The sequence below is a fragment of the Mytilus galloprovincialis genome, chromosome 9 (genome assembly GCF_965363235.1).
Source record: "Mytilus galloprovincialis chromosome 9, xbMytGall1.hap1.1, whole genome shotgun sequence".
Taxonomy (NCBI): Eukaryota; Metazoa; Mollusca; class Bivalvia; order Mytilida; family Mytilidae; genus Mytilus; species Mytilus galloprovincialis.
In genome coordinates this window covers 76,929,091-76,945,556 of record NC_134846.1, presented here as the reverse complement: position 1 = coordinate 76,945,556, position 16,466 = coordinate 76,929,091, and the positions used below count along the sequence as shown (strand labels likewise).

At 31.5% G+C, this 16,466-nt stretch overlaps 1 protein-coding gene across 1 annotated transcript in view; it reads right to left on the bottom strand.

The window, feature by feature from the left end:
- Positions 1-5,902: 5,902 nt before the first annotated feature.
- The window catches only part of LOC143045991 (glutamate receptor ionotropic, NMDA 2B-like), a 37,220-nt gene continuing 26,656 nt past the window's right edge, over positions 5,903-16,466 (bottom strand). Inside the window, exons 7-17 of the mRNA XM_076218901.1 lie at positions 15,646-15,787; positions 15,057-15,295; positions 13,714-13,861; positions 11,679-11,865; positions 11,150-11,275; positions 9,955-10,175; positions 9,344-9,507; positions 8,705-8,892; positions 7,441-7,676; positions 6,802-6,965; positions 5,903-6,426 (exon numbers count right to left, since the gene is read on the bottom strand). Of these exons, the coding sequence (XP_076075016.1) occupies positions 6,114-6,426; positions 6,802-6,965; positions 7,441-7,676; positions 8,705-8,892; positions 9,344-9,507; positions 9,955-10,175; positions 11,150-11,275; positions 11,679-11,865; positions 13,714-13,861; positions 15,057-15,295; positions 15,646-15,787 (2,128 nt within the window). The 3' untranslated portion in view covers positions 5,903-6,113. The remainder of the gene's footprint in view (positions 6,427-6,801; positions 6,966-7,440; positions 7,677-8,704; positions 8,893-9,343; positions 9,508-9,954; positions 10,176-11,149; positions 11,276-11,678; positions 11,866-13,713; positions 13,862-15,056; positions 15,296-15,645; positions 15,788-16,466) is intronic.

Here is a 16,466-nt window from a genome sequence, read left to right as displayed (position 1 = left end):
TACACCTTGTCGACGAAAAAGAAAGAAAAAGTAAACTTTAATTTTCACAGATATGCCCAAATCTGATCCATTTGCTGCTGAACCTTTTGGAGCACATGAGATCACACCGGGATCGTGTTGCTCAGTCTTTAGTTTTCTATGTTATTTTTTTGTGTATTGTTGTTGGTCGTTTTGTCTGTTTCTTCTTTGCCATGCCATTGACAGTTTGTTTTTGACTTATGAGTTAGAATATTTCTTTGTCATCTTTCGTTTATCCCAAGTTAAACTTGAAAAAAAAACGATGTTCTAATCGATTGTGTATATGAGATAATTCTGACAGAAAATACTTGAATGTACTAAATTGCAATCTTATTATATCGTAACAAGCTGCTTCAGTTTCGATCATTGGCACCTGTTTGTCTCTTCACAAGACATTAAAGGTGTAGAGTAAAGCGAATTATGTTTATGAAGTATCATATATTGTTTGTATAATATGATACTAAGACATCAATATTGTTCATTTATCCGATGATAATTTATAAGTGGTACGATCCACTCATTAAAGAGTAAACATACCATCTTTCATCTGAGCGTTTATAACGAGTGTTTTCTGTATAAAACAGTCGCTGGTATAATTACACATGATGGTTTTGTAACATTTCTTATCTTTTGATGTAGCACTTAATAATAACAACAAGCAGTAAGTGCTGTATCATCCTAACAACCCTCTTATATATGTGATAGATGGATTGATAGAGCAATGGGCGATACGAAAATTCTTCATTATGAAATCACCTGGTCCTAAAGTAAATACACGCAATTTATTAACTGATAATTGAACTGTTTTGCTTTGATGACAGATACAATACCAATGCCTGAAGAAAAAGATATTTACACTAAAAATATGAGCTCGGGATCCAAACAAAATCGGATATTTGGATGGCCGTGTTGTGAACTCTATATGACTGTTTTTTTGTAATTGTGGTCCTTTGTTGCTGTATTTTTACCTATATAAACCAATTATAGATACAAGATAACTTGAAAATTGTACATATAATAAGTTATAATTAAAACTAAAAATCTATATGAGTTAAATTTTGTCTATTTTCACTTCGAAACATGTGAAAACTGTCTGTTACATATGAACTGGAGCAATTAAACATAATTCCAGTTTTAATTTTAAGGTGCTCGGTAAAGTTCCATTAATTTGTATATGTGATATTTCTGTCTAATCAAAATAGAAAAGTAGAATTATAGAAAGAACAAACAATGAACTGAATGTTACTTTAATCTTGTAAAGTTTTAAAACAATTGCTGCATTCGCTTTCATTTTGTTGATTGTGAAATGTTCCATGCTAAAAAGAAAAATAGTCACATATAAAACTACGTTGGACTAAACATATCTTGTTTTTTTTATTTTCCTTACATAAATAAAAACATATCATATATTTTAAAGATATTCTATTATTCAGTTTTAATTGATTTTAATCTATTTTGTCCATTTCTTATGTCTTATCAATGATTTTATTTGTTCTCAAAAAGTGTTGTAAAAAATACGTAAAAAACAATTTCACGAGCAACAGGTTTGGAAACCAAACAATGCTCTTCAACTTTGTACTTTTTTTTGGCCTTTGAGGCTTTATGTTATTCGAACATCACAATGTCAATGGCAATAGACTATAAAAGGACGAAGAGACAAACAGTTTGTGTTGTCCAAGGTGCTCTGGAAGTGAGCAGAATCGAACAGTTTGTATGATTATATGCAAGATAACGTTTTCAATGTGCACGGCAAGTTTCTCTGGAATATGCTTCACAAGGTATGATAAATGTTACATCGTTATTGTTTTAATACAATCCATATCTACATGAATAAGTAAGCTTTTTCACGTTCTTGAATTAAGCGATTAAATTTTGGCCATGCCACTGTTCGCCTGTGTCTGATTAAGAACTATCTATCACGCAAGAACTTTTGACACAAAACACATTCTCGTTCACAGGAGATTTGACTAAACTCAAGATTACTAATTCATCGTTCAAAATAGCATTAATCTTCATTTCCTAATTCGATTAAGGATTTAAAAAAATAAAATTAATAGGCATGCAACATTAATAAATCCGTTGTAATTTGTTTGAAGGTCTCATTTGCACCTTAATTCGGTACACCATTAAAAGATTTGCTTGTCGTTAAAATAATTATCGACGAACGAATAAAATAATTCAAACAAATGAAGTTACATCATAGTATACTGTTGGGAATAGTTCATGTGAGTCAATATCCATAAATCAAATTGCCATTTTAAATGTTCTTCAATATAAAGGTATATTCCATTTTATCGAAGAAAAAGTTTCACCACTTTAACTGATGCAAACATTTTAAAAGAATCAATTATTGATATATATATATATATATATATATATATATATATATATATATATATAAGTATATTTGAAATAAAACTGCTAAATGTGATAACTTCAGTTTTTTCTCTTTCTGAGAGGCAAACTATCACATCGGATACGATTAGTATACACAATTGTATACATTACAATTGGGTGGCTTCTCCAGAGCGCATGCCCACTGTAGTCGACTTCCTTAAGAGACCACAATGACTGTGTCCATATTTTCGTTCAGACTAAACGTATGTTCTCACTAAAACATTTTTACTGTTAACACAAATTACAGTTTCTTTGGTTGCATCATGGATTTGCATTTTACTTACTAAAATTCCTTTGTAAAACGAAGTTTTTATTGACAATCCGTTTCTATATATGCTTGCATTAGTAATTAGTAATTTGTAGTTCAGTGTTTCTGTTGTCCGTTGTTTTCCTCTCATAGTGATGTGTTTCCCTCGATTTTAGTTTGTTACCTGATTTGTTTTTGTTTCATATGACCTCTAATGGTATACTACTGTTGCCTTTATTTGCTATACTGAATATTTCTATCATTCTGTATTAGTTCATATCAGTCCAGGCTCAAATATGTGTTTTGCCTGATGTGATCACATTTAAAGTTTGATTTAGTGTTTAATGTAAAGTATGATTATGGGATATAAACAAATATACATGTGCTACATATATTAACTTAAAAACTCGACAGTGAATTACACAAAAAATAGTTTTACATGCATGACTAACCATCAAAGTTCAGAAGGTTTCTGTCATACATGTATTTTAGTTGCCTACAACCACATACCTTTTTATAGAATACGTTTCTTCGTTTTGTCACAATGATAATTAAACATGCATTGCCATTAATGTTTCCCCTTGTGACTCACATTTTTTTAAAATTGTATATTAAAGCTTTCGGGTTTGTATTACCATAGCCGTATTTGGCACAATGTTTTGGAATTTCGGGTACTAAATGCTCTTCAACTTTGTACTTGTTTGGCTTTATAACTTTTTTGATAAGAGCGTCACTGATGAGTCTTATGTAGACGAAACAAGCGTCTAGCGTACTAAATTATCATCTTCGTACCTTTGATAACTATTATTAGACAAAATTAATTCAAATACTGTTTTGTGCAAGTCATTTCGTGGAAACACTAACAAGCTAATGGCTACTCCCCATTTCAGTGACATTATTGTGAATCATTTTTGATACTTTCATTACGAACACTTGCATTTACCCTCCAGATTTATTTAATCACCTTTGTTCACAACATTAATGAAATAACAAAACAGTTTGTATAAGTAACAGTCTTACACAATTAATGAATAAATTTCAAGACATGAATGTAATATTTTGTGTGGAAAACGAATGTATCAAAACAAATTCTTTTAACAGTGTAGCAAACTTATTTCTACTACTTGTTTGAGAGGAGATACTTGTGGTCTTTGTGATATCGACGACGAATTGATGTCAGATCGTCATGGAATACAATAGTTGACCTGGCTGTACTAAAATAAGTGCAGTAATATGCTAAACTGTAGTTTTGCAAAGCCATTGCATTTTTCACGTCTAAATTGAATGCAAAGTTGTGTTAACCACGTAGCCATGTATTCCCTAAAGGAATGGATTATACATAGCTAAAATTATTCTTAGAGTCCTGTGGGAAATTATTTAAATACAGCCTGTCAGGGAACGCGTTAGAATTTACATTTACGCTTGCTTTAAGAAAGATATGCTCTTAATAGTCAATTAGGAAGTGTTTGCCAACAAACATGCTGAATTTCCAATCAAATATGTAATTATAATCATTAAACTTAAAAGTCTGTGTAGTATTAAGTGAATTAAGAAAGTAAACATGTAATTCCCATTTGGGAAAACTAAATAATTTTGCTTTAAATTTCGACCTTCATATGGTCGTATTTCATCTTTTTTTCTTTAATAGTTTCGTCATTCATTATTCAAGTTTTGTTTAATGTACTCAGAAACAGGAATCATTAGCAATTTGTAGTTCTATAGAATATTCTATAGATATATTCATTATACTCTTTTAAGTTGTGTATTTTATTGAACTTTGACAGCCTAAATTCAATCTGAAGAATATCTTTTATTCGTTTTGATTTCATTTGACCTCCGATGAAGATAAACGAGGTGAAGGGGTAAATACGTTCAGCTTCCTAATTGTTTACTTTCCATGTTTTTGCCTCAACATTCAAGCAGCGCCTGTATATGAGGTATGTATTTCACAGTTGATACGATTCCAGAGATTCCTATCATGATGTTTTATAGAGGTTGTCGCTACCTACACGGATGATGTTAACCCAATAGTTCAAAGTGATGAAGTTGAAATCATCCCTTATATTTTTTTGCCGATGCCGTCATGAGTTTGTTGATCGTTATGTGATATCCGTTTTAAAGATGACGACATGTTTTTATTTTCGTAACCACGATCACGTCCTAAATCCGAAACATGACCAACCGAATTTATCTACCGGTTTGTACTTTTTACACGAGCAACACGGTGTGTGCCACATATGAAGCATTATCTGCTCAGCCTTCCGGAGCACCTGGTATCCTGATATCAACCCGGTTTTTGGTAGGGTTCGTGTTCCTAAGTTTCTTGTTTTCTATGTAGTGTTTGTATACTGTTTTTTTATGTTGTTGTTTTTTTTGCTTTCATTATTCAATTTATTTGTATATCAATTATCTTTCATCAGTATGATTGCAATAATCGTTAGTCTTTTATCATTCTATCTGTGTGTGTAGTACCGTGATTCTTGACGATCCCCTACCTATTACACTTGCGTTATTAATGATTTCTATAGACTTTTATTTACCTATAACATATTGAAATATCTCCGATTTCATCTCCACTTTTATCTAAAAACCAGCGATAATTACATTTCAATCATATAAACCAACGATGCAATCTGGTATGTACACAGTGAATAAAAGGAGAAAGGGGACAACAACATATATCATGTTTATCAAATCAAATGTCTAGAGGGTACATACAGTCTTCCAGTCTTCAACGATAAAACCGTATGTAGAGCTGAACATTGTTCCCATGTCCACATCAGTAAAATTAATTCAGGATTAAATTTAAAAACAGCAGCATACATACATACATGATACAGGAACTGTTTATCATGATATTACTGATAGGCTCGCAAACATGTTCAAATATATTTACGGTAGATAATGTTGAATGCAGGGCATGATATAATTTTCTTTTCTGGTTTTGGCACACGTACAATGTTTGTTTGTTGTATGTTTAATTGTCTTGTTTTTAATTTCTCTGAGAATTTAGTAGTATGCTGTTGGTATGGTCTGTTGTACTGTTTAGTATATTTGGTAATTAGCATTTTCATCACATGTTAATCAAACTAAACGAAACCTATTTGAATTGATATTTTGTATATACTCACACTTTATGAGTTCGCTTTTCACTTAGTTATTGATGGTTCCTCTGAATACTTTAAACACAAATGCCTATGAAATTGATTCTCAGAAAAATCGAGAATAAGAAGAACGCAAGACATTTCATTATTTTATTTTTGTGAAAATGTTAAAAAATAGATGATATGTTTTATACACTTATTTACAAATGATATTGCATCAATTAACACAGATCAATAAAATAAAGGCACAGCTTCCTCAACTTTAGTCATGTGACATCAAATTATAAACAAAACAGACATTTGCATAATGAAATTTATACATCGTTGTTGCATATATCACAAAATACTTATACTTCTCCTTCACCAAAAGTATATGCTCCATTCCTTGACGATGGAGATTCTTTAGTTAAATTATCTCCTTCAGATGCATTAGTTTTTGTACTATGATTTTCCTGAGTCAACTTACTGTCGTCACCACCTATTGCATTATTATAACTAGGTGATCGCCTTAAGGTAGAATCCCGTCTTCTTTGACGCATGTCGCCATTAGATGTCTCCGCTACCTTTGGTTTGTTTTCTATAGTTTCGTCTTCGACTTTAGAATCCTGATGACCAATACTTTCAAGTTTATATTTCAATGCTGGCGCTTGCTTGATTGCCCTTCATGAAATTAAAATAAAAACACTATGTCAGATTAATATTTTACATGTGCCTGTCAATAGAAAATGTACGTTTTATAATTTTCTTTTCAAGGTGTACTTGTTTCTCTATTCACGAAAATTTCAATCGAGCGAAGACAGTAACCAAGATTTGTTATATCTTATATATCGCTTCAATATCGAATTAGTTTGACATTACTTTCAGTTTTTTTCTAAAACTCATTTGCGCTTTTGAATTATGCTTTCATCATCCTTATTCAAAAGCTCGATATTTTGTTCCCAAAAATATTAGAATAATTAAACAGCTTAAAACTTTTAAAATCCGTCTTTTAGCTATTGAAAATTATTATCACCTACAACTGTACAGTTTACTCACCCGATTTCTCTACTTAATTTCTGTATCTTTAATAAAGCAAGATCTAATTCGTGCTTTGCTTTCCATAGCTGTGTCTCACACAGAGGATCTTTACATTTATGTTTCTTGTGTAAGTCTATAGCTTCCATTATTGTCTGTTCGAACGTCAATGATTTGCCCAAACTCTGAAGAAAAATAAGGCGTTTTTGATATTTCAAATCAAATATTCATATAAAGTGGTTCTGAAACTTCCTGTTTTATGAACTCCTGCCTATGGAATTCTTATACTTTCACAATAATCACCCCCGATATTCTTATCAATTTGTGATATCTTTTCTCAAAAAAAAATAAAATCACTTATGTGACCAAAATGGTTAAACTTCCACTTTTTTTTAAACAAATCAAAAATGAAATCAAAACTATTACAAGAAGAAGAAGGTAAGTATAAGAAGAAGATGATGTGGTATAATTGCTTACTCCAGAGTTTGTTTTGTTGATATTACAAATCTGTTACCTGTTTATAAAATATAAAAAAAGAACCGTTCAAACCGGCAACCATTGTTCAAATCAATGCCGGAATTTCCTACTTCAATGTGACTCATAATCCAAACATTTCACAATAGCCTTTTATGGCGCTATCTTTATAAATGAAATGCTCACCAGACTCACTAAGGCACAGCATCCACATTTGTCATACTCCTTCAAACATTTACGCCCAAACCGGAAGTACAAGTGTTCTAATATTAGGAGCAAACCTCCTAGAACGATACCAGCAGCTAACAGTATGAAAGCACTTGTAAAGTTGAGTATCCCTAACTCATCACTAGACCTTTTCTGATTCAATTTGGAATGACATGCTCCTGCAAGCCAAAACTTCCGAAGTCTTTCTAGTTCTCCTGAATATACAAAAGATACGAAACAATGATATAAAATGCGATTGAATGACCAAAGACTATACATATGTTCGCAAAAAATGTCGTCATCACGATTACAATAAAAAGTGAAGCTATTTCTTAAAACCATAGAAAATCTATTATTTAGATATAAACTGGAACAATTTTTAAAATACAATATTATTTTTGAACTGTATCTCCGATTTTAAATATTACCTTTAGTGGAATAAAAAATAATTATCTCCCTTTTTGTAACACATTCTACATCGATATTCAAATTAAGAAAATAAGAAAATGTTAAAAATTTTGAAAGGAGGCATATTTTTTCCTAAAACTGTGGTCAGATCACTGTAATTTCCCCCTGCTTACCTTTGTAAGTAATTGTACTTAACAATATTGTTTTGCAGTTAATAGACCAGTGTTTTAGTTTGATAACGATCTATCATTACGACTTATTCTCCTGTTTGACTTCATATGATAATTTTAGAACAATTTGCACATGATTATTCACAATATATTTATAGTATGATGAAGTATAAAAATTTAGAGTGGGGAAGCGAAAATGAATTTCAAACTAAAAAAAAAGACTTTAAGGGGAGAAGTGATGATTGTCCATTTTCGCCCTTTTAGACGCACATCCGTAACTTAATCGATTTATGAATTTCGAACAGCGGTATACTACTGTTGTCTTTATTTAATATGTCATTCTAGTAGTTTTATGCACGATATATTTCTATAGTCATAACTTCTTATTTGTATTCTGGTTGTATATTTTGTTACAGGTTTGATCAAAGTAAGCCAGAACGAATGGAAAACAAATGTGTAAATTTCTAAACATTATCACCCCATTTAACCCATCTGTTATGTAATGCTATCAAACTATTTACTTTTTTATATTTGTTAAATAAAAAGATAGCTTTGGCATATATGTATATTTCTGTTATTTTGATGTAGAACATGTAAGTGTCTCTACGAAATTAAAACAATGAACAAGAAATTATATATTTCTAAGACTTATATATGACCCTTACCGTCTTCTTGTAGATCAAGTATAATGTTGTTAACTTCTGTTACTAAATCAGTGTCAGTCTCTAGTGGAAATCCTATTCCGTAACCTGTCATAGCGTAGGACTGTCCTACTGTTCTTAAGTCACAATCCGGATCAATACCTACTTGATATTCCAATGGGGTTGCATCATAAATAAAAGCGTTGATGTCCCTATTAAATGTGAAAACAGCCTTTGATAAAGGTTAATCAAGCAAATATGGACATGTATCTGATAGAGAATTTCATTCTTTTTCTTTTATGTAATATAAAACATTGTTCTATATAGCTGAACAATAGAATAAAGCATAAACTCTATGTATTTGTATTTACATTTATTTGATTGTGAAATTACAGAGACAATTAATAAGTCAATCATTAAACGAAATCAACAAATATTTTCTTCTAGTACACGATGAAATAAAGATATACGGTATTGTCCATGTTATTTGGTTTGACTATGTGGAAGAGGTTGTTTGCCAATATACTTCTGTGCATATATTGAGTTGACAGTACTTAATCGATTCTATTTTATATGATTGTATCTTAGTTTTGCTAAAGCGATGGCATACTAAATGCAAAAAAAGTAATATACGCAACAAGTTATATAACTGTAACAACTTACTGTCTTTTCAATGCTGCTATAGCCTCGGGAACTGATGGCTGCATGTATTGGTACATATATTTGTACATTCCTGGTCTTGTTTCACGCAGATTTTCTTCTGTGCTTCCATTTGGAACAGTGGCAAATTTAAATGGACGAGGTTTATGCTTATACGGATTTGTTAGCTGTTAAAAAATGAAATAAAATAAAAAATAGTTTTATTACTACCTTCATAGATAACTCTTCTCTTTTTATAATTAATGATATTACCAATGTTATTTCAACTGATCGGGCGGAGCTTATGTTTTAATTTGCATAAGGACAGTCTATTTGAAGATGTGTGTGATAAGGATGATTGCCGTTATAATTATAACTGATTTCTAATCACCTATCAGTGTCATCAAAGGAATTTACAAAAGAATGACTGGACACTTCATTGATGAGTTTATTCTAAAACACCTATCTATAGATGGACTGGTTTATTATGAGCGAACCGGTTAAACTCCGCCCAGTCAAGTGAAATAAATTGAGTAATAATCTTGTATTAAATATTATATTTCAAACCTGACTAAAGTACACAAGAGATAACATGACCTAAAATAAGTATTAGAGCTATCATAAAAGTCACTTACTCGCCAGTCTTGTATCCCTGATAAATCATAGTAGCTTTCTTTTGTTATCATGAAGGCTGCAAGGTTAGCTGTATAGCTGGCAAGGAAAACCAATGCAAACAATGCCCATACATTTCCAAGAAAACGGCTTGATACACCACGTGGGTTATCAGCTGAAACGGCTGCACCAAACAACATAGCCCAAATTAACCAGAAAGAACGGAAAAGAGAAAACTTGTGTTCTATACAAAAAAAAAAAGAAAGATTAATTTATAGAATATAAATGACATTTTACTGTAATCTTAATTTGGTAAACCATATTTTTTTGTATTTGTGGTGTATGAGCTCTTTTTAATTGATAAATAATTAAATGCATATGGAATCACACTTTTAAAGAAAATCTCGATATTTCTGATAAAAGTATAACATGTGACCAACTAGGACAGCTATGTACATGTTGTAACATAATTTTAGTAATTGAAATAATGTTTTCATTGAATTACCAGATTTTGATGCATATACGCGCATATCAAACAATCAGATCAACACCATGATGTAACGAAAATAAACAATAGGAAAGGAAATGTCACAGACACATTAATTTTGGTATGGATATTGCCATTTAAATATGTGTTTGTATGTCTTATTTGTGCATTATTTTTTGAAGTGCATCGTAGATCGAGTGGTAAAAGTGGTTCATGTTATCATGTTCATCGACAATTTGCCTGTCATGCTTTATGTTGTACGTTCGAACCCCAATCACAGCAATGCGAATTAGAATCCGATCTTAATTAACTAGGAATATCAGTTTGCCTGCCAAGTTTCGACGATTCTCTCTGTGTTCTCCGGCTTCCGCTGCCAATAAAAATAAAGCCACCATGATGGAGCCAATTGTGTTGAAAGTATGACTAATGTAACAGATATAGTTACAACAGGTCAATCATAATAATAATAATTCATCTTTCATAAGATTTCGGCGGTGTGTGATATAAAGGATTGTCAATCGAGGACAAATGACATTCAATGGTTCATTCCCTGACCTAACACTGACAAGAAAAAAATGTGGTCGTTTACTTTATCTTTGTGTAGCTTGTATTAATACATCTATATTTATTCACACACAAAATACATGACATTATATGAGGGTTTCAGTTAAAAGTCATTTAAAGAATTTATTGAAAGTTGACCTTTAACCTCAAATTTACCTCGTAGTTACCTCGCATTGGTGTTTTGCCTTGATCCAAACCAGCTGGACTTAACCATTCAAATATGAAAATAGAAGCACCAATAGAATGGACACTGAATACTAAAATAAGACACCAAGCTGGATAATCGTATGGCTCTGAAATTAATAATAAAAAACTTCTCAATATAATTATGAAATACTATTATAATTCATTTTACAAATCTGTTCGCGCATTTACCACTGTTATTCAAAGCAAAATACTTGTCTAAGTTACCTGGGACGTTTAAGGTTTCAATTTTCTTACAATGAAAACACTAAATCGTTGTTCAATGCAGAAATTGATGATGGACTAAAATATGACCAATAACATAACGAGCATAAATATGCCTATATCACAGAGGTTGAATAATACGAGTCCATAATAATAGGCCTCATATTATTGCAAAAAGTGTTTTATTTTACTCTTGTAATTTCTTTTGGTATTTGAAAGTTAAACTTGTGATCATCGCGAGGATTTTACTCTCATTTTATAATCATGTATGTAAATGAATACAAGTACCTAAAACAGCAGTAGCAGATATCGCTCCTTTAGTTAATGATACAATAATTGTGGTTCCAGTTTCCAGGAAAGGCATGGAAAACATGGCGGCTTCACTTCGTCTTGGTGTAATTTGCATCGAAGTGACAACCATATCTGCGTCTCCGTTCATCAATAGTTCAATTAGACCATTCCATTCTCCTGTTACCTTGAAGAAACAGAAAGTGAAAGCATTTTAGAATTTTGAATGTCATTACTGCGCTAGCACTGTTATCTAATATTAACAGTTTTAACAAGAAAAGTATGGTACGCTTTTTGTTTTTTTATATGTTTTAGATTTTGATTTTGCCATTTGATTTTTGACTTACCGTTTTGAATTTTACTTGAAGTTTGGTATTTACTTTTTAAGATTAAAACACAAATCATTTCAATTGAGATCTTCTTGTCAGTAATGAGAACCAGTATAACAAATGTGCACAGAGAGTAAGTTTAAAAGGTGGTTTAAAGATAAAACTTCTGAAAACCTTTATAAAAGTATTAAGGAGCCTTCCTCTTTCGTTCAATTTTGTCAGATTTTACGAACTTCCCCTTTTTAGATTTACCTTGAACTTCGGTATTTTCAAATGTTACTTTTTTGTCATTAGATAATGAACTATTGACACCTGGACTATAGTAAACAAAGTCAGCTTACCAAAACAACAGGCGATGGTAAAACGTAAGCTTCTACAATATTACGTACGTAAACTTTAATAAAAGAGGGACGAAAGATACCAGAGGAACAGTCAAACTCATAAATGTTTCGCATAGAAAGGACTGAAGCCCTGAAATATGTCGAAATAATTATCTTCGTTCATGACATAGTATTATATTTTACTAAAACAAGGAATAATGCATGAAAAGGATAACATCAATTACTGGCCTAAACATCAGACCACAGCAGTCACCAACATCCCACTCTTCCTTAAAAGACATACTAGTTGTGCAGATATGCTGACTTGGTTAAAGCACAACACATGGGTTGAATTAAAAAAAAACAAGTAATGTGGTATGCTTGTCAATAAGAAAACTGTCCACTATAGCAAAGAGCAACCCCCCGTACTAGTAAGTTGTTAAAGGTCCATGGAAGATGAGATTTGAAATAATTCAAAGAGAAAATCAACGGCTTAATATGTGCTTAATGCGAAATTAACAAAAAAAACAACCCCAATTATTGTAGACAGTAAATAATGACCAACAATGGATAACAAACAGAAAAATGATGTGCCTGTTTAAAATAAATTAAAGTATTGAAAGAGGTATTATATCATAAGTTACAGGTGTGTTGATTACCCCCTACGGACGCAAAGAGGGTTAGTAAAACTTATAAGGGGTGAGTATAGAACGGTCTGTAGTGAACCGTATATACCACAGGGGAATTTTCTTGCCAAGTTTTGTAAATAAAATAATCAATGAAATACAATAATATTTATAGACTACGTCACTATTAATAATTAATCGTGAAGTCATGATACACACATGAATTTTGCCTATCCCCGCTAATCCATAGGGGTCACATCTTGACGGCGTTCAACCAATCACAACGTCACTAATTAAACATAAGTGCGGTATTATCATTTTGTATCAGTAAAAATAATAAAAATAAATTAAAATAACTAATAAAATTCAGAATCATACTCACTGCTGTATAAATAAAATCTTGGATTCTGCTAAAAACTTAAAACCATTTGGATGCCCGCTAATATTAATCTTCATATGCAATGTCTACTAGAAGATATTGAATACCAATTTGTACTAGACGGACGATGCGGTTATTAAATTCTAATGTTTTGAATTGACTACTTACTTGAAAACATTTACACAAATATTCACACATTGTTGTCAATAATTGAATTCGATGCGACTGTCATACAAGTGCGCAGTTAAGCTAGTTATAGCTGAAAAATTATTGTACCAAATCATCCTTTGATGTGCTCTAGCATTTGATTTTGCCATTTGATAAGGGTCTTGTTTGGTTTTTTTTTCAACTTTATACAAATATTGTATTAATATATTATACCATATCTTGAATTCCGAACGTCCTATCTGGAACTTCAAACAAGTTAAAATCGAATTTCATTTTGTCACTCAGAACCAGTAACAAATCTATGCTCAGTCCTGTGCAACAGTTTACAACTGTCCCGTTCTCGTATGTTGTATCGTTTCCACTAAAAAAAAACATTCAAGAACATTCATAAAAGTAGATAAATATTAAAGAAAAAGAAATAATATTTCCATAAATAAGTCATGTGTTTCTTGATATGTTCAGAAACCTTAAAATAAGAAACGTTGGAAGCTTAACACTAATTGTACTATTTTAAAACATTCAGAATTGGACTGGGATAAACTTTGTCAATTTTAGTTTTAGTAACTTTAGTTTTAGTAACTTTACTATTTGATAAAACAGTTAACACACATACTTGACAGTACTATAAAAAAACAGGTGATTTTATTTTATTATGCATTACATAATTTTGTTCTTTGCTACAATAGGCTATGAGCTAGCTATGAATAATATTGAGTACTCTTAGATATGTTCTTTGTGTCTTTAGTCATATTGAAAATTGTGTTTTGTGCTTTGTGTCGGTGTGACGAATCCTTCATTTTGCAACTTATTTTAACAGTGTTTGCCTGTGTTCTGATGTTATACTACAGGATAGTGGTGAATTGAGCCATTTGGAATAAATTAACTCACCATATTATGTTTGTAGCAAACTGAGGAAGGAGACCCTTTGATTCAGTTTTTTTTTCACTGTCGAGCATGTTTGCATGTTTGTTGTTTTGTACATGAGAGATAGGCAAAAGTTAACAAAGTTTAAAGGTTTTGGTTCATTATTTTGTAAATAAATTAGGCCGCAAGTTGTCTGGTTTGAATTGTTTTACATTTATCATTTCGAAGACATTTATAACTGACAATGCGGTATGGTATGACAAACAGACAAACAATAGTACAGAAGACACAACATAGAAAACTAAAGACAAAGCAACACGAACCATATCAAAAATTGGGGGTGATCTCAGGTGCCCCGGAAGGGAAAGCAGATCCTGCTCCACATGTGGCACCCGTTGTGTTGCTTATGTTATTACAAATCCGGTAAATGGTCTTATTCGGTATAGCACATTCGTGAAAACGGAAGGGTATTGTAGAACATATCCGATATCATCTGAGTAAGTTATATTTACATTAGTATATCGAAAATCAGATCAAATTCTACAGGAATAACAACTGTTGAATAAGACACATATATTAAATGTTCAAACTGGCTTATATAATGACAATTATCTGATCAGTTATTTGATTTGAAATATCTGTCAGATAGGATCATCCGAAATGATACTGAATAGAAATCACCTATAACTCACTGTTCAGTAGCGTTGTAAACCACTCTACATTTTGTAGCAGGATAATTACATTTCCCCGTAAGAGCATCTGTTGGTCTGTACATCACATATGGTGCTTCATTCAAAGTTGCAATATTGAAAAACCGGCGAGCTGGTCGGCCGAGTGGAGGAAACGGTTGATTTCCAGGCCATGTGATACTGTTCAATTCTATTGACGGCTTTATTTCTGATCCGACTCTTTTCGGAAACCAATCACCGACCTAAAATTATCAACGAAGGACGTTGTTTAATGATTATCAATCACAAATTGAAAACATTAAAATGTCAAATCAAATGTTTTTGATTTTTTTTTAGTGGAAATGCCAAAATGCTAGAAAATTTAGTGACTGACTATCCCTTTAATAATATTTGATAGTAAATAAAAGAAACAATGAAAATAACTCTCATTTATTTATGTGTGGTTGAAGATACACGTTGGGTTTGTTTTTTTTCGATTAAAAAGAAAGTTGGAAGAGGGGATGATCTGTTTACTATATATTTTTGTTGTACATTTTAAGGTCATGTAGTGATTTTAACTAGTTAAAAGTAGTGAATTTATCAGTTTTCTTACCTTTATCCATTTTTTTGTTACTCTCGTTCTTTCCGTTTTCTTCTGTGTGTTGAGTATATTTAAGGATGTGTATTGATTCAATCCATTTTCGGTGAACTCAACAGAGGAACGCAAATCCTTCAGTCTTATTTTAAGCATTTCACTGAAATAATAATAATAGTAATAGAGCAATATATATTTGTATCTTTCTGAATTTGTTAGACGTGTTGATCAAATACAAAGTCTGTCATTATGAAGAAATGCAGTAATATCTATCATTTATATCTCAATAATAAATTTAGGACATAAATGTATTGTGTTTTAAGCTTGACTTTCGTAAAACTTGATTTTACTGTCGTAAAAATCAGTTTACCTAGTGACGCGTCTAATGCAGCATATTAAAATAAATACCATTTAATAAATATCAGGCTTGAAATGAAAGAAATGAAAAAGTCCGCGAAACTGTAGCATTGTCCTCAGCTTTTAAACAATGTGACGTCATATGTATACTCACGATGTCAAACATAAACATAAAAAAATTTGAGGCTCAGAATGTGACTCTCATGTTTATTTTGAGAGACATTACATACAAAAAAATGGGGTTTCTAAATGGTGGCTTTCTTAGTTAAGTACTGGTAGAACGTTGAATTTACCCCTTCAAAATATTTGTCAACGTCCAATGAAAATTATCGTTACAAACGAATTGCATTTGAATACTTATCGATCAATTCATTTGTGATGATGGCCGCAAAACTTATAGTGCCAGTTTCAGTGTTTCTTACTAATAACAATACTGGAGCTGTTTATGTCAACACACACCTTTTTATGTAAACTATGACAAT